Consider the following 18,537-nt stretch of genomic DNA (forward strand, 5'->3'; position numbering starts at 1 on the left):
TAATCATATTTAAAGACTAGACTCTATCGTTTACCTGTTGACGAAAAATCTTGGGGTTTTATCAACCCCTAATAAAGAATTTGATGTGTGCAACAATCATAAAAATAAATATAACCATAAAAGGTATTGAAAAATGACTAACCGAGCTCAAAATCAAATATAACGAGTTTTATTCGAAATACTAATACAAAAATTGGTAAGTACCTTTCTTCTTACTTCAATAACGAAATGTAAAATTTTGAATTAAATATCTTGAGAGTTGATGATTTGAGAAGGTTGCGGTTCAATTTCAATTTCCTCAAATAAGCAATTATTGCACCATCTTTCAAATTTAACACATGAATCACAAATAAGAGATCCACAATCATGACATCTACGTACTGACTGAGTTCTGAAGTGACATGATTCACAGACAAATTGAGGGAAATGAGTGGAACAATTTTTACAAACTCCTTGAAATTCACATAAATTACAAATCTCCACTCCACATTGATTACACTCATCAAGTGATTTTGTGTATCCTAAACAAATGTGGCATGGATAAATTGGATAGAAAAGTTCTGTAAAACAATCTATGCAATATAATTGATGCCAACATGAATCACAAAACAACCTGAAACAATCACCACACTTATTAATTCCTCTCTCATGTCTACAATAGTTGCAACCTTGTTGTTCACAAATATCTGGATCACATTTACAAGTATTTGGAAAGCAATATCGTTCATTCTTCTTACAGGAGCATTTAAGGTTTGAGCAACTGGTTGTACAACGGCATCCTGTTACCTTAGTAAGCTTGGATTCTGAATTTGATTTCTTTCTTTTTTTCTCAATATTTGAGGTTTTAGAGAATTCTTGAATATTCGAAATGGCTGTGTTAACATCATCAAAAAATTTGTTTAAAATATTAAATAATCCAATTACATCAAAGAATGCACAATGACAATCCGCAACATTTCCCACTTGGAAATGTTCAATTAACATTTCTTCTTTGAATGCAGTTCTTCCACTACTCTCTTTTTTTGGTAATTTGTGATGTAGATCTTTGTGGCTTTTCATTAATTTCAAGGAATCTACGAAAACTATATTTTCAAACTTTGATTCTCTTTTCGGATAAAACTCTTTCTTAAATACTTTGAAATCAAGTATCTCACCATTGTGCGCAATTAAGAAAGTTTTCCCTTTAGTATTACTAATAAAATCAATAATAAAATCAAGCTCCTTTTCAATGATTGGTTTGTCTCTTACATAATTCAAATTGATTCCAGTAATCTTTGTTGAATGATATGAAATTGATTTTGTTGGATTTACTAATCCATAAATTGATTCACCTGTTGCCATATTTAAAAAGCAATATTCTGTTATTTTTGGTGGATCATCATTTGTCCAAAATCCTGTTGTTTCAAAATCAAACAGAATATATTTGTCATCTCCAAAATCATGTTGAAATGGAAGACCCTTATTGTGTGTGTACAAATCATCATTGAATAAAATTCTGGAAGCTCGTGGGATTGGTTCTGAAGGTCTAATTTTTTGATCTACTATTGATTTATCAACAGTATTTGTAATAAGTGTTAATAAATTATCACTGTCCAATAGGTTGGAAGAATCTGACTGTTTGATTGATTTCAATAAAGCTTCAATCATTGACTGCTTTCCCTCTGAAAATGAATAATTATGAACGTTCATTACATGTTTCAAAAATGATTTCAATCTCACAAAAGGTTGATTACATTCTTTACAAAGAATGTAAATATTATTCATGATGTTTTTTGAGTCAATGTTCGGTGGATTTTTACACATGAATTCTCGTATGAGCATAGTGTTTCTTTGAGGTTCAAATCCTTCTACAGCATCCAATATATAATCGAACATTTCAGTAAAACTATTTTCTTTCTCTAATATTTGATCTTCTTCTTCCTCTGTAAGTTTTTTCTTATTCTTCTTCTTATACTTCTTTCTAGTTAATTCCTCATACTCCAATTCCAAATCTATTTTTCCATAACAATTCGAATAACTCTCATTTCTCAAAACAAATGGTCCGTCACTTAGTTTTGCTTTTAACACTAACCAAACAGATCTATAACAGGAACAATAATCCATAAATGTTGGATATCTAATTTTGGATCTAACAATGCTGAAACAATGTTCTACCATTAATGTAGATAAGCTACAAGTACATAGCTCAATTGTTGGAAATCTTGTCTTAAGCTCCTTTAAGGATTTTAATGTAATTATAATATGATCAAATAATTCATTATTTAAAGAAATATCGTTTGATTTTTGCCATGGATTAATAAATTGAAAAACAGAGTCTAACAGAATCTCTTTTGCTTCCCAACAATAATCATTTTTGAAAATATAATAAATATCCTGCATTAGTTTTAAATATTTAGAGACTGTTTGACAAGTAGTATTTTTTGATTTGGCCAAACCATCAATTAAATTAGTTTCTAATAATGCAAATACGGGATCCATAGCCATTTTGTCAGTAGGATAAATCACAGAATTAGGTAGCCAATCAGTTAAATTTGATTCAGATTTGGCAATCAATAACGTCTCAATTGAAAATGAAATGCCATCTATAGTCATGGTTTCATTTAGTAATCTATTTCGTAATCGTTTTAGTAGATGAGAGTAATCAAAGAAGTGAACAGTATTGGGAAATATTTTTTGTGTTTGGAAAAATGTTAAATTTCCAGTCAATCCATCGCTACTGAAACCTACAACTTGGAAAGAATAATTATTTAACTGAATTCTTTCAAACTGTTCCTTAATCTTTTTTACTTGATCTTCCAAAAAATCTGCATGACTTGATTTTGTACAACCTGCAAACATTAAAGGGAAAGAAACACTTCCATCAATTGTAGTAGCAAAGAATTGGCAAATGTGAGAAGCAATTTGGGAAGGTACAATTTCTTCTTTAGATTTGTATAGCTGATCAAAATCTTTTTCATTATAATCTGCAAATCCTATAACTTTTCCAGAATCTTTAAGAACACATAACCCTCCTCTTATTTCTATTTCATCATATGAAATTATTATATTATTCGTAACTTTCTTTTTCTGTATAGATTTCAATAAAGATTGCAAATCTAAATCAGAGGTTTGCCCTGTAGATAATTTGGGAAGATAAGATTTCACTGTTGCTAGAGATGGAAGTAATAAATTCACTTCATCAAGGGCTGTTTGAGAATTCAAAGCTGAGCCATTTCCTTTCAATATTTTCCATATTTTTGATCCACCAAAATATCTTAAAATTAGACACCAATGAATAATAGATTCCTTATACTGATATCCTCTTGACTTATTATAATTAGTGATATTTTCCAAAGTATTTTCCATTAATTGGTAGAAAAATTGTTGTTCATGCAGTTTTTCATCTTCAATAGCAGCAATCACCAATTTTACAAGTTTGTGATGATGAATTTTGGATAGTTTTTCCTCTAATGAATCCAATTTTTCTTCCCGTCTTGTTAACATAGATTTTAATTGAGATACTTTCTTTCTTAATTTCTCTATTTGATCTTTTTGTTTGATTAATTTTTCGTCAGAGTTGTTTGATTTAGTGGTTGTCATATGTCGCAATTTTTCATATAATTGATAACAATCTGTGCAAACTCCATTCCGATTTAAATTAATATTTCCACATTTCAATGATTTGAAAATGAAATTTCCATTATCATTAAATGATACAATTCCTACTTCATTGTTTCGTTTGTCACAAACTTTTCCATCATAATTTAATAAATTCCATACTTTTTCCACAGCAACTCCTTTACATGTAGTATTATTATTTTTACAGTTAGCACATGATCGTGTATCAGCATGTTTACATTTCCCCATGCCTTCTTTAATTTCCGAAAATCCTTTTTCTGAATTATATTCAACTTTGATCGTTTCATCATTTGCCAATTTTTCAACAAATCTTATTAGCTTCTGATAATGACTGTGACATAAACGTGACGTTTTTTTGTTGATTATTATATTATCAGGAACATTTCTTGTGCCAGGCTGTTTACAACAACAACAACTTGTACGTTGTTTTCTTCATGACATTTTTTTGTTTTTTACTCAAAAAAATGTCATGAAGACCCAACACAGCCGGAGTTCTTTACCTAGGATGTTCAAGCCAAGTATTATTCTCAAGAAACTAGAACCAATTCATAAATTAAATATTTAATTAGATTACTAGTAATAACCCGCCAGGTTCATACAATGAATAAACATTTAAATTTTTTTATTTTTTAACGGAATTAATTTGCTTTGATGAAAATATAATGGAGACTGTTGGTATGTTTCATGCAAAGTTCCACGTTGGTCAAATAATTATTAACATCAACAAGTAGTAGAAAACAGTAGGTTTTAAATTATTGGATTAGTTTTTTGACCAACGTGGAACTTTACATGAACGAGGGCACACTTTGAAGATTATTTTTCTGTGGCTTTATGTTATTCTTGTAATATATCTACAGACTCGGAAAGTTGCCAAGCAATAAATAAACAATACTAGTACTCATATGTTCAAAAGAATGACAAAGATCAACTTTAGATGTATTATAAATCGATTTAAAAGTTGAAAATTATTTATTGATGAGCAACAACAAATTCCAATTTTATTTAAAAACTCGTGGGACACAAATGCTCGATTGCCTGAGCCAAAAATGACCCATAGTTAGCCACCCGTGAGATAAATGATTGAGTTTTGTGAAACAGCTCATCAACGGAAATTGGTTGTATCCAATTAATTTTCAAAAAAGAAATCCATTATCTTACTGTAATCAATTATTACAATCTAAAATTGATTACAAGTAGCATCTGATACCAACACCATTATAACCAAACTGTTGAAACTTGACGAAACTTTTTCATCTTTAAAAAAAATGAAAAGATTCATTGGTGGTTTATTTCTCGTACTAATCTTTGCCACTGTTGCCATGTGTGCCAGCAGTGATGCATTCGACACCTTGAGTGATTACATCTCTCTCGCAGACTCCCTCAGAGGAGGTGGTTCTTCAGGAGGTGGAGGTGGCAGAGGAGGTGGATCCGGTGGTGGTGGCAGAGGAGGAGGTAGCTCTGGAAGTAGAGGAGGATCCAGCAGAGGAGGAAGTAGCTCTGGAAGATCAAGCACTGGAGGTAGATCAAGTACTGGTGGTAGATCAAGAAGTACTGGAGGAAGAGTTTCTGGACCTGGTCGTTCACCAACTGGACCTTCTAGATCAATTGGTGCAACTAAAGGTGGAAGAGTTGGAGGAAGAGTTGGTGGAAGAGTTTCTGGACCAGGTAGATCACCAACTGGACCTGCCAGATCAAGAGTTGGAAGAGTTTCTGGACCAGGACGTGCTCCAACATCTGTTTCCATTCAAAGAAATGCCATTCAAAGTAGAATTAATGCTGCATTTGCTGGATTGAGTAAGGTTTCTACCAATCCTGCCTTGTCAGCTGCTCTTTCTAGATATGCCTCAATGAAAGCTGCTTCCTTGAAAGCTCCTTCAGTAACTAGTGCATTATTCTCCAAGACTCCATTGGGTCCAGTGAGTACTTTCTCAAAGGTCAACCCATCCTTGCCAACCAACAAGTTCACTAAACCTGCAACTGTTGCCAATGTTCCTATTCCACAACCTCGTCCTGCCAATTTGGCCAAACCAGCAACTCAAACTGTTGCTGCTACTACCAGTGTCAAGAATCCAATTAATCCTGCTGGTGTCCAAAGAGTTGCTCGTAGTAAGCAACTTACTGGACCACAAGTAGCTCAAAAAGCAATTAAGGAATTAGCTGCTGCTGGTGTTACTTTATCAGCCGATCCAAAACAAAGAATTGCTCAAATTGCTGACCAAATGGCCAACCCAGGATCATTACACAAATGTGCTGGTTATGTTGCTGCTGCTGTTGAAGCTGCTACAGGAGTCTCTCTCAGCAGACCTGCCTCAGCTGAAGCTAAGGATTACGGAACTACCATGGCCAAGGCTGGAATGAAGTCAATTCCAAATAATAGCACTCCACAAATTGGTGATGTCAGAGTGATTGGACCATCTCCAACCAATGCCAAGTACAGTATTGGTCATATGGAGACCTATACTGGACCAAAGAGTGGATGGGTTTCTGATTATGCTCAAGGAGTATCTGCTGTTGATAATCCAAAGAGTGCTTATCATGGAGCTTCTGTTTCTACCTATCGTTTCTAATTTTTATTTGATAATAAATATATTGATTTAGGTAAATAATAACTTGCTTATTCACACAATTCTTTTCAATCCAATTTGGAATATTTCAATTTCACTGGTTGCTCAAGTCATACCTCTTTTGATTCCTAATTGGAGAGTGATACGTAATATTAATATTGAAAACTTTTACAACGACATCATCAAAATAATTCAAAAAAAATGTCTTCACTGCTAACAAGCAAACAAATTTCTCAACTTGTTTCTCTCCCAGGCAACAATAAATGTGCCGATTGCCAAGCACCAAATCCCCGATTTGCCGATATTAAACAATTCACACTTTCGTGTATTTCATGTGCAGGAATTAAACGAACCAAGATTGGAACACATGTTTGTCAGTTGAGAGTTGTTGGACTGGATACTTGGAAAGAAGAACACTTTAATGCAATGATTGAACAAGGAGGAAATGATGCAGTGAATCGAATTTTGGAAGCCGAATTGAAAGATCAAGATAGGAAGGAAGAAATGAAGGATATGACACGTTTTATTCGTGCAAAGTATGAAGAGATGCGATGGAAGGGATGTAAAGCATTGAATGAGGTGTTTATGAAGAGCTACTGGTGTAATTTGAAGGAATTATTGGAAAGGAATGGAGCAGTTGGTAGTATTGAAATAGTTTTGAAGAGTGTAAATTCGAATGATTGTGTGAGAGTTAAACAAGGTCAGAAAATGTATGAAATTAATTTGAGAGATTTTACAATGGAACAGATAGAGAATTCAACCGATAGCTCAATTGAATTGAGTTTAAACTCTTATCAATCAATTGACAAACCAATCTATCAAGCAATGATTGATCAGTCAGACGAAATTTCAATATTTAGTAATGGAAGAGGATTTTTCAAACGTTCAGGGACGAGATTGTTTGATTTTAATTTAGAAAATGATTTTATTTTACAAATTATTTCTACAATTAATGGAATTTTTGTAATTGACAGGAATTTGAAAGTTTACAAATATTATTTCTTGAAAATTTGTGAAAATGAAAAGTTTACAAATGGAATTACTCTTCAAAAATGCGAGAGAGATGAAACTCCATGTGGATTGACCTATTTTAAATCATTCATTTCAAGAATTTATCCTAATTTGTATAAATTCATTGAAAATGATAATTTGTTAACAAATGAGGAAATTGGAACGCTAAATATTATATTCAACATGTTACTATATGATAATTATGATATTAATGGCATTGATTTATTTTCATTAGCTTGTATTATTAATAATTCAACCCCAGATTTGGATTTTTTTATGGAAAAACTTGAGTTTTTAACATTTAAAGATATGAATGGAATACAAACTGTTATTGAAAAGGTTAAGAATTATATTGGTGAAAATTCTACTAGATCAGTATCATTTCTTAAATTATATTTATTTAAATGTTTACAATTTATTTCCAATTATGGAAATGTTAATAATATCAAGATTTACTTACCATTCAATTATAGTTTGAAACCTAAATCGAAAGAAAACTTGACATGTCTATTTAATTGTCAAAAAAGTAGTGATATTACTATAAAAATAGAAAATGAATTATTTTATTTGCATCGAACAGTATTAACAAGTAAATCTTCAGTATTTAAAATAATTTTGGACGAAAATAGTAAATTTAATGATGTGAAAAATAATATTTTGGAAATTGATTGTGAAATATTTAAAAATTCCAAAAATGGAAATGTTCCAAATTTAATGGTTAAATGCTTTACAATACTATTTAACTATTTTTATGATTTTGAAATTGATTTATCAAAATTTAACTTTTATCTAATGTCTACATTATTAGAAATGTCTCAATTTTATCAACTCGATCAATTCCATGATAAAATCAACAATGAATTGAAATTTTTTCGATTTTGAAAATAAATTTTGAATTTCTAATAAAAATTAAAATCTTTCTAATTTTTATTTGTAAGTAGATTCGAATATTCTTCTTATTATTTTTGTTGGAATGTTCAGTTTGGTAAAATTAGTTTCTAATAGAAAGAAATTTCATTGGAAACAAAACTGATCTAATCATTCCACATTGTAAAAACCAACAATATTAAAATAAACTGTCAACTCCGTGCCAACTTTCCATTTTCCTTCAACAAGAAATAGGAGTTTTCTTTCCGAAACTCACCGAAACTTCAAAAAAAAATGGCCAAACACCATCTCATCATTGGAACCCTTCTCCTGATAACCTTCTTGCTATTCGAAAGTAGCATCCTCGCCCAAACCTGTTCCATTACCCTCTCCGATGGTACTTCAATTGATGTTTCCAAATTGGATACCACAAATGGCTATGTTTCGAATGATGACAAGGATCCAAACTATAAATTCTACTTGTATGTTGTTATTAGTTTAAATTAGACCAATTTGTGTGTTAAATAATTTATCATGTTAATGATGAAATTGATGTTCCTTTCGAATATTGTGAAAAAAAAATCTTGAAAAAAATCTTTATTCGAAACTATAGTAATATTTGTGGAGGATTGAAGAAACCATCTGATGTGTGTCTTGTTGATGGTCAAGCATTCCAATATTCAAATGATATCAATCTTTGCTATCCAATTTCAAAGCCAAATACTCCAACCGTTACCTTGTTAAATCCAGCAGATGAAAAGGCAGGTGTCAAAGTTGTCCATCAACCTGTCTCAATGGATAGAACTTCCAGACAATTATCTTTGGAAATTTCATGTGATGTTAATGGTCCAGCTGCTCCATCATTCAAATACATGAAAGAACAAATCAATGGTGGAATTATTGTCTACTCTTTCAGTGGTTCAACCAAGTCAATTTGTCCAGGTGTCAAACCAGATCCAAATAATCCAACCAATGACAGTGATTTACCATTGGGTCAATATGGTATTGGAGGTTTAATAATGACCTTGGCATTGGTCGCCTTGATTTTATATTTCATTATTGGATTTGCAATTTTAAAGTTCAAAATGCAAAAGACTGGAACTGAAGTTATTCCACAATTTACATTCTGGAAGGATTTGCCATTCCTTTTCATTGATGGTATCATGTTACCTGTTGATTTAATTAAGGGATGTATGGGAAAGAAGAATTATCAAGAAATGGCTTAGTTTTTTTCATCATTAAAAAAGAATAAATGTAATTCTATCTAAATACTTGATTGACTGACATCTGTACTGGAGTGAGTTTTGAGAAGATAACGTTTTTACATTCTGAAATTGCAATTTTTATTGTAAACTATTTTTCAAAAAAAATGAAACCACAGAAGGAAGCGATTTGGTCGCTCAAACTCGATGAAATTTTTAGTTGCTACTCGCCACGTGATCTTCCCGATGCCATTCGTAATTATTTCGAAGAGGATTGTGATGAAATTTATTTGGAAATTGGAAATTCTTCTGCTGGATTGAAGCACATCATGGAAAGACATGAAAATCAATTTATAATTCCAAAATTGAGGAAATTGAATGATGAGAAGGGAGGTGATGATGATGATATTGAGAGGAGTATGAGTTCTTGTTCATCATCCGAAGGTTTGGAAATTGATTTTACAAATAATATTAATGATGATCGGAATGAAAATATTGAAAATAAAGAAATGGAAAATATGAAAAATTGTAATGAGAATGATACTGATTCAATACCATCATTGGAAAGGAATTATCAACTAGTTTCTGAATACATCTACAATATTATGAAAAGAGCAGATTATTACTATTATGGATATAAAATTCTGCCAGGAAAGAAAATTCCAGAACGTGTAACTCTTGCCTTGCTATATCAATTGGATTTTAATAAGTTTTTGAGGGTTTCAATGGGAACGAATGGTTTCATTGTGACTGCAGTGCCTCAAAGTATCAATAATTATGTTCACACTTCATTGTGTTGAAAAAGTATTTCACAATTTCATCTTTAGAGAACTATATGAAATGCAAGACTAAGGACTCACTATTTAACCAACTAGATTTGACAAGATTATGAAATATATCATTTGTAACATTATCAATAATCAAGATGATACAATAATTTTGAAACCATTTTCACACACTCTTCTTTGATTAGGAAATCAAAAAAAAAAATGACTAGAAAACAAAGCAAAAGTCATCATCAAACTCTCAGCAACAACACCAACATACAACAACATCAAAGGCTTCTGGTTCTTCTCCTGCTTTGGAAGGAAAGGAAAAGAAGAGAAATTCGGATCCGCCTCCTCCGAATGATCAAGTTGTTGCTCAGCAAATTGTTGTTGAACAATCATCATCGGATGAGAAAGAAAAGAAGAAGAATTTGGAAGAAGAAATTCCAGAAGTTGTCTATCAAGATGGAGAACAGGATGCTCTTGATCGATCACAGGAAATTGAAGTTTTACAATCAATTTATGGAGAAGATTTTGCTATGATTGATGCAGAACAATGTTTTGAAATTACAATTAGAGGAAAATTAAATTTTGAATTACCAAGTGATTCGGATATTGCTAATAATCACTTTTCAATTTCGGAAATTCCTTTCAAATTGAGTCATGTTGGTTTGAAGCTTTGGGTCAAGTATGTGAATGGTTATCCATCTCAAACTCTTCCCAAGTTTAAATGTATTCCCTTGATAGATTTGAATAGAATTATGAGTTTGGTAAGAAGTGCTTCTCAAGTTCATGCTCAATTGTCTTTGAAAAGTCAAATGCAAGAGGAGGAAATTGAAAGCATTTATGCAAAAATTAGAGCCAAATCAAGTGAATTATTAGGATATGCGATGGTGTATTCTTTCATTCAGGAAATTGAGGAATATTTGGAGAGTAATAATGTATCTGTCTCTCTTGCTGAGGAACAATTCCAATTCCAACAGAAGGAAAAGAAGATTATCAAAACATCTGTCGTATTGACAATGATTGGAGATGCTGCTCTCACATCAGACAATGTTCTCAACGTGGAAACAAGTGCCAAGTACAAAAACAAGGAGAATCACGAGGAGGAAGATAGGAAGAAGAAAGGCTGCACTAAAAATAATGCCGTATGGGAAAATATTCAATACTTTAAGGCAAAGAATAGAATTTCCATCGAGAGTTATGTCAAGGTTGAGGCCTCGTATAGCAAGAATAGCATTAGTTCAAACTTTTGGCTAAATAGATATGGCCATGCTGTGGCTAGTAACGGTAATCACTTGTGGTTTAGTTTTGGTGGTATTCATGAAGGAAGGGTGACTGCTGATTTGATTTCGTTCAATGATTCAGGAATAGCCAAACCTGCCCTTCTTAAGGAAACCATTAATCCAAGAATTTTCCACACATTCACCTACATTGTTACTGCAGAAATATTTGTTATCTTGGGGGGCATGTCTGAGAATCGTGACTATTATTCGGATGCATATCTCATTGACTGCCAATTCAATCATCCTAACGTACAAAGATTGCCCGTATTTCCATCCAAGATTGCTGGACATTCAGCAACCAATTTTGAAGACAAGCTCTACGTGTTTGGCGGATTTTCTGGAGATACTTATTCTAACCACCTGTACAGTTTAACACTCAGAAAGCCAAAAATTGGAAATGCTCCAAGTAATTCTTGGATTAGAATTGACGCACCTAATGGACCTTCTCGCAGATGCGGATGTAGTTCAGTCGTTTTCAGAGATATTTTGTATGTATACGGAGGAAACAATAAGGGAGCCTTTCTCGATGATTTGTATGCCTTTGATTTGAACTTGAAATATTGGACCAAAATTGTCACTTTTGGAACTAGCACTGCACTTTCACATGCTCAATTATTTGCCACTGCCAATAATACACTCACTCTTATTGGTGGTATTTATGTATACCGTAATTGGAATACTACAGTATTGGAGTTTTCTATTGACAGTTCCACTTGGAGTGCTTTAAAATGTGAACAGACCAAGAAATTTAACGACAGAACTGCCCTCTGTAGTGTTTTACAAGATAATCAAAATTTTATCTACACTGGAGGTATTAAGAATTTGGGTTTTACTTCCCTTGCCAAAATTTCACAATCTAACCCAATCATGGCAAAGGAAATGCCAGAAAAGGTTGATTCCGTAAGAAAGATGGTTAAACGATACGTTGGAGGATTAGAATATACCAGAACCTTATTCGACGTATATTATGACATGATTACCTCCCAAATTGAAAATAATTCTGACCTTATTATTAATTACTATGAAAAGGATGAGAATGGATGCACTGATCACCGTAAAATCTTTGCTCACCAATACGTTGTAATTTCAAATCCAGTTTTAAGAAGATTATTGGCCATTCAAAATGTTAGAGATCACTTGAATCAACAAGATTATCAATATAGTATGGAGGCTGATGAGGAAAATGTGCTCTCATTTAAAAATGTATATATAGACATTCAAACATTCAAAGGTTTTGAAGATTTGACTTTTAATGGTATTATGGGTTGCTTACAATTTGTGTATTCATACTCGTTTGACCCTGAATTAGTAAGAACAGATAAGGAATGCTTAGAGCTCTATCAAGCTGCCAAGAAATTCAAATTAACATTATTGTGTGAAATGTTGTGTAACTCTATCACTGCCGATTCTCTCCAATTGACCATTGGTGATTTCATTGAACAATCAATGCAAGAATTCTTAAAACCTGCAGCTGTTGGACCAGAAGAACAATACTTTTTGAATACTGCCAATGAATTTGAAACATTTTCATCAGAACAAACCAAAGACACTCCATATGTTAGAATTATTGCTCCTGATCTTTATAGCAAGTTGAATTTGGAGAGAGCAAGATACATCAAGTCCATGAATGAAGAATCTTTGGAAGAATCAGCTATTCCAGAGGAAATGCCAGAAGTGGAATCATTTGATGAGGAATTATTTGAGGAAATTGATAGTGCAAAGGGAGAAGGATTCAATTGGATGACTGATGTTCCAAAATCAGCCGATGATTTACCAGAACTTGAATGGAAGTACATTATTGTTCACAAGAGTATTTTAGTATATAGATCCAAGTTCTTCCGTACAATGTTTAACATGGATTTCTCAGAGAGTAAGACTAATGAAATTAGATTGAATGATACCTCAATGCAATCTATTGAAGCAATTCTATATTGGATGTATTCTGGAAAGTTCCCAACCATCTTGTCAGAAAATGCCATTGAACTATTCGTTGCTGCAAGTCAGTATGATTTGCCAGAGGTGAGAGATTGGGCCAGATCTTTTATTGAAAAGTTTATTGATGTTAATAATGTGATTACTGTTTTGGATATTGCAGACATGATTGGTGATGTTAGTTTGAAACGTTTCTGTATCTATTTTATTGCCAATAGATTAGATATCATTTGCAGAGATCCACTCTTTAATGAAATTCCACATAATACCAGATTTGAAATTAGATCACTCAACAGTAAGATTAATAGAAAAAAGGTTAAAAAGTAAACTGTTAGTTGTGTGGATTATTTAATTAGTGGATTCCCTTTGTAATCTTTTGTTTAGGACCCATTTCGTAATAGTGAAGAAGAAATGCAATTCAGAAGGATGTAGTAGCACAGTTAAATCCCCTATTTCAATTCTATCAAACCAAGTAAGCTGTATTTACGAACCAATTGTAAAACTGTAAATGTAATGAATATAGTTAATGGAAAGTTCATTGTTTTCTAAAAGGTTACGCCCACAATTAATATTTTCATGTAGATCTCTTTGTCAACTGTGTAACCTTTCAAACTGACTTTTATAATCCAGCTCTAAATATGATTGGCTATTAAATATCAAAAAAAATGGCAAAAACAATCTTTCCTCTCCTCGATTTACACGAGGACTTCAAGTTCCTATCTGTCAAACAAATACCAACACTTCTCCTACTAAACAAATCCACTCACGGTCAATTGGTACAATCAGAAAGATTTTGGAAAGGAGCTGCCTTTAACTATGCAAGAGCATTCTCTCTCGAATTACCAGTAGAAGATTTATCAACCGCAGATTTGCCTCAATCTTTAAGAGGACTAATTGAGGAAAAACAATCAAAAATCCACATACTCCAACAAGAAATTCATGCCGCCGAAAGTAAGGCAAGTACCTACAGGGCACAAGCAGCTAAGATTAAAGGACAAACACCAAGTGCAATGAATCTTTTTATAACAAAAACTTATGAATCTGAGACGAAGGAATTGGAGATGCATTTGAAGGAATTGAAGAAAAATGTTCAAGATTTGACATTGGAAGAGTGAACTTTTCTCTTGTTGCATATTATTCTATAATGAACTGATTTTCCAATTAAGGTATTCTTTTTAAGAGATTTAAACATGCTTGAATGGAAGGACATATTGACTTGGATCCATATTTTGAATATTATTCTTTACACCATTTGGGTATTACGCTAATACATCATTATTCCTCAATATATATTCTTGTAATTTCTCCAATAAATTGCATTTTCATACAAGTTCATTTAGTTCAACTTGATAACACTTGTAAAACCTTGTCAATACAAACGTCTCTATTCAAGATACTGGCATGATCTCCCTTCACATAAACCAACTCTGTATGAGGTGAATCCTTCAAATGAAGAGGGATTGAAGCTGTCTGTTCATCTACAGTGAGAACCAAATCAGAGAAGAGAGATGGTTCATTTTGTTGGAATTCTGTCATCGAAGTGACAATATTGGTCATTCTAACCTTATTACTTAAAACAGAATCTTGTGCCCACCAAAATGATTTGGCAAATACTTCATCCCATCCATCACTTTCAACATGATTCATAAATTGTTCCACAATGGTTGGTTCCTCTGGATAACTTCTCAAAACCTTAGCCATAGGATGAAGAAATTTCAAATCTCTTGCCAATTTTACTCTACCACTCAACAGAGGAGAAATTTGAATCAATTTCAGAGCATCCTGTTTCAGTAAATTATCACAAATATTGCCATCATTGATATCTAAATTATTTTGTACATTATTGACCAAAAAGTTTCTGACAATCATACTCCCCATCGAATGGGTTACAAAGTGAAAACTTTCATCTTCATTACTAATCTCATCACTTGTTTCTTGTTGCTGTTGTTCCTTAACATAATTTGAATACCATACAGAAGCACTTCTCGACAAGACATGATCTCTGCTCTGTCGATGCTCATTCAAAAAGTCATACAATCCACTCGATGATCTTTCTATTGATTGTCTATAGGAAGGATACCAATAATTTAAAACTCTGAATTTTCCACTCTCAATAAGCTTCTTTTCAATAAAGAAGAATTGAGAGGCAAAGCCAAAACAACCATGACATAATACAACAGTGGTTCTTTGATTATTTGTAATGTTGGACATTGGATGAGAAATTGTGGTTCCGGAACCTTCTTCTTGATGATGGAAAGATAATGTTGAGAAGGTTCTTCCTTTGAGGTGATGATGAACATTCATAAAAGACCAATGTCCAATATTATTACTACTATTAAAATCAATCAAAATCTTTTCGCTTCTTCTTCCGACAAGTCCTCCCACACTATTTAATCTCTTCATATTTTTTTCTAATTATTATTTAAATTATTATTAATATTATTAATAATCTTTAACAGCTTACCAATATAATATTGTTTCCGCATCATCATCATAGATAATGATTATTTTGATTAAAATTAATTCTTCATCATCGGGCGTTTTTTAAAAAGTTTTGGAAAATTTTTCAAGGCTTTGAAGTTTCTTTCAAATTTTCTTCCGTTTGAATTGCAACGAATTTCTTAGGAGCGTAAAAAAATGCGTCAACCACTCGAAAATACCACAAGGCTTTCATTTCATAGTAATATCATTAATAATAACAATAATATTTGCCGGCTAGTAGTGGTGGTGCTGATAGCAATAATTGTTGTTGGCTTTTTTGGCTCATCATCTTTGGTAAATGCTATTAATCAACAAGAAGAAGAATATAAAACTCTGGATAATCTTCCATCATTTAGCAAGTTGAAGAATTTGACAGTGTCGGGATTTGGTGCTGGAGCTTCTATGGCTATCATGATGCAAGTTGCTCACTCACAAAAGGTTGGAGGTGTTGCTTCGTTTTCAGGCCTTCCATATTATTGTGTGAAGAATAACATGTCTCGTTTGGAAACTTGTTTTAAACATACTGAGAAAATTCCAATGTCTGAATTTATGGAAATGTTCGACAAGTTTATTTATTTCAATTTGATTGATAATTTGGATCATCTTCCTTCCCACAAGATTTATTTGCAAAGTGGAAGTAAGGATAAGAGTTTGACTCAACAAGCAGCTTTGAAATCTAAGGAAATGTATGAAACTTTGGGTGTTCCAAAGGGAAATATCAAGACTGTTCTTGATATTCCATCCGGTCACTCTATGGTCTCTGTTGATTATGCTAATGCCGAAAAGAATCAATGTGGAGAGAAAATCAAGGAACCATACATTCAAAATTGTGGATTTGATTTAGTAGGAGATGCTCTCAAATTTGTCATTGGTGAAGATAATTTTGTTAATGAGGCCAATTTTGTTGCCAGTGCCGAGAATGTAAGTTTTTCATATTTAAACTTGAATTTCATGATAACACAATGATAGCTCTTTAAAATTGACCAAAGACCATTCGATTCTGAAAGACACTTGATGGGAGATTTTGGATACATTTACATTCCATCAGCTTGTCAAAAGGATGAAACTAAATGCAAACATATTGTAAGTTGAATTGCAAATGATTAATCATTAATTCACTATATTATAGCACGTTGCATTCCATGGTTGTGATCAAACTGGTGATGAATTCCCTCTCTACTCTGGTTACAATAGAATTGCTGAACAAAATAACATTGTTGTCTTGTATCCAAGAACTGCAGTACAAGATAGATTTAATCCTCATGCATGGTAAGTTCCATTATTATTATTATTTCTAAATTATAAATTTTAAATTATTTAAATATTCAATCAATTTTTGGAATATTGTAAAATAGTTGGGACTTTTTTGGAACTGAAAATGGTGACGATTATCGTGCTGAATTGTATCCATCAAGAATTGGTCCACAAATGCAAACTGTTGCAAGAATGATTGAACAAGTTGGTCACGATATGGACATGAAGAGATTAATTGAACGTAGTGCTAAGGAAGCTCTTCTTCTTCTTGGAGCTCTTGTTGTCATTGTTGTCTATCAAATGTACAAGTTGACTATTGGTTCAAAGAAGGAGAAATCTGATTAAATTTTAAAAACACTTATTTATTTTCCATCATTCTTTGTTTGAATTTTGACACCTTCTTTGGTTGTTCATGTGTGGTATTACCTGGAGAGGCCTTAAATATCGATGATTGACTTGGTAAAGCATCTCTTTCGACAATGTTAAATGAAGTGGTATCTTTCATGGTGGAGGAAGATTGTTTTGGTGGTTGTTGAGACTTCTTTGGTTGTTGTTTTGGCTCAGTACTTGCACCACCAGTAGCTCTATGGAAATATTTGAGAATGTCTTGTTGGAGTCTCTTTTCTTCTTCACCAAATTCTTCACCTTCATCTTCTTCATCTTCCTCCTCTTCGATATGCTTATTCAAGTTAATATTCACACCACCCTTCTTCATATCTGTTGCTTCCTCTCTTTCTAATTCTTCCAAAATTTCCAAGATATCCTCTTCATCCTTCCTTGTTGTTTTGTGACGATAGTACAATTCATCCCGATCCATTCCCTTTGAATTATATGGCAATTCAATATCCTCCATTTCTGAAAAATCAGGTAATGATCCATTACTATTCATCTCCATTTCTCTAAACATTTGTTCAAGCTTGGTAGCTTCGGACATGTCTTGATATTCTTCCTCCTCTCGCTTTGATTTCTTTTGTTCTTCCTTGAGAATATTCGAGTGTTTACTCAGACCAATTCCTTCATAAACTGTGTGTAATAATTTTCTCTCTTGTTCCAATTTTTCCATCACCTTTTTAATTCTTCTCTTGAGTATTTCTCTAGCTTGATAAGCAGAAGTTTTAATAAAGTAATTTTCTCCCAGCGAAACTGTAATTTCATTAGTTTGTACCAATTGTCCAGGCATGAAAGCCAATTGATGTGTTCCGATCGGTATCATACAACTTTGTTTTAAACTTTGTGGAATGAAGGTGAGAGTTTTATATAATTCCTTGTATTCTTCGAGAGTTTTTTCATAGTCTTGAATAGCTTTTCGGTGTCTGAGAGCAACTTCAGTGAATTGTCTTTCCAATTCCTTCTTGTTCAAATTATTGTTATTTGACGACGATGTTCCCTTTGATGATGATTGCAACATTTTTTTTAATTTAATTATTTAATAATATTCCTGATGAAGAATTCTTCTTTAATTAATCAATTAATAACCATCATCACATCGGATTCGATATTTGTATTATTGTTCTATATTTTGATGATGAGCAATACGAGGAAGAGACTAATAGTG

At 32.6% G+C, this 18,537-nt stretch overlaps 9 protein-coding genes across 9 annotated transcripts; 6 read left to right on the forward strand and 3 right to left on the reverse strand.

The window, feature by feature from the left end:
• Positions 1-243: 243 nt before the first annotated feature.
• NAEGRDRAFT_72654 (uncharacterized protein) lies at positions 244-3,846 on the reverse strand (the record flags this gene model as incomplete). The annotated part of the gene is made up of 1 exon (XM_002672207.1): positions 244-3,846. The coding sequence occupies one exon, from the start codon at positions 3,844-3,846 to the stop codon at positions 244-246; it is 3,603 nt and encodes a 1,200-aa protein (XP_002672253.1).
• A 1,037-nt stretch (positions 3,847-4,883) lies between these two features.
• Positions 4,884-6,185, forward strand: NAEGRDRAFT_72655 (uncharacterized protein; the record flags this gene model as incomplete). The annotated part of the gene is made up of 1 exon (XM_002672141.1): positions 4,884-6,185. One exon carries the CDS (start codon positions 4,884-4,886, stop codon positions 6,183-6,185), a length of 1,302 nt encoding a protein of 433 aa, XP_002672187.1.
• A 198-nt stretch (positions 6,186-6,383) lies between these two features.
• On the forward strand, positions 6,384-8,075 carry NAEGRDRAFT_72656 (arfGTPase-activating protein; the record flags this gene model as incomplete). The annotated part of the gene is made up of 1 exon (XM_002672142.1): positions 6,384-8,075. The coding sequence occupies one exon, from the start codon at positions 6,384-6,386 to the stop codon at positions 8,073-8,075; it is 1,692 nt and encodes a 563-aa protein (XP_002672188.1).
• A 279-nt stretch (positions 8,076-8,354) lies between these two features.
• Positions 8,355-9,326, forward strand: NAEGRDRAFT_81270 (uncharacterized protein; the record flags this gene model as incomplete). The annotated part of the gene is made up of 2 exons (XM_002672143.1): positions 8,355-8,542; positions 8,674-9,326. 2 exons carry the CDS (start codon positions 8,355-8,357, stop codon positions 9,284-9,286), a joined length of 801 nt encoding a protein of 266 aa, XP_002672189.1. The 3' UTR covers positions 9,287-9,326.
• A 103-nt stretch (positions 9,327-9,429) lies between these two features.
• On the forward strand, positions 9,430-13,574 carry NAEGRDRAFT_72658 (uncharacterized protein; the record flags this gene model as incomplete). Its single annotated transcript, XM_002672144.1, has 2 exons — positions 9,430-10,041; positions 10,260-13,574. The coding sequence occupies 2 exons, from the start codon at positions 9,430-9,432 to the stop codon at positions 13,572-13,574; spliced, it is 3,927 nt and encodes a 1,308-aa protein (XP_002672190.1).
• A 338-nt stretch (positions 13,575-13,912) lies between these two features.
• Positions 13,913-14,362, forward strand: NAEGRDRAFT_72659 (uncharacterized protein; the record flags this gene model as incomplete). The annotated part of the gene is made up of 1 exon (XM_002672145.1): positions 13,913-14,362. The coding sequence occupies one exon, from the start codon at positions 13,913-13,915 to the stop codon at positions 14,360-14,362; it is 450 nt and encodes a 149-aa protein (XP_002672191.1).
• A 42-nt stretch (positions 14,363-14,404) lies between these two features.
• Positions 14,405-15,776, reverse strand: NAEGRDRAFT_81271 (uncharacterized protein). Its single transcript, XM_002672208.1, has 2 exons — positions 15,712-15,776; positions 14,405-15,658 (listed from the first exon to the last, which is right to left on the reverse strand). Exons 1-2 carry the CDS (start codon positions 15,740-15,742, stop codon positions 14,589-14,591), a joined length of 1,101 nt encoding a protein of 366 aa, XP_002672254.1. The 5' UTR covers positions 15,743-15,776; the 3' UTR covers positions 14,405-14,588.
• A 108-nt stretch (positions 15,777-15,884) lies between these two features.
• On the forward strand, positions 15,885-17,001 carry NAEGRDRAFT_72661 (uncharacterized protein; the record flags this gene model as incomplete). The annotated part of the gene is made up of 3 exons (XM_002672146.1): positions 15,885-16,649; positions 16,698-16,811; positions 16,858-17,001. 3 exons carry the CDS (start codon positions 15,885-15,887, stop codon positions 16,999-17,001), a joined length of 1,023 nt encoding a protein of 340 aa, XP_002672192.1.
• A 339-nt stretch (positions 17,002-17,340) lies between these two features.
• On the reverse strand, positions 17,341-18,390 carry NAEGRDRAFT_52353 (uncharacterized protein; the record flags this gene model as incomplete). Its single annotated transcript, XM_002672209.1, has 1 exon — positions 17,341-18,390. One exon carries the CDS (start codon positions 18,388-18,390, stop codon positions 17,341-17,343), a length of 1,050 nt encoding a protein of 349 aa, XP_002672255.1.
• Positions 18,391-18,537: the final 147 nt, after the last annotated feature.

Source organism: Naegleria gruberi, assembly GCF_000004985.1.
Source record: "Naegleria gruberi genomic scaffold NAEGRscaffold_55, whole genome shotgun sequence".
NCBI classification, from domain to species: domain Eukaryota; phylum Heterolobosea; class Eutetramitea; order Acrasida; family Naegleriidae; genus Naegleria; species Naegleria gruberi.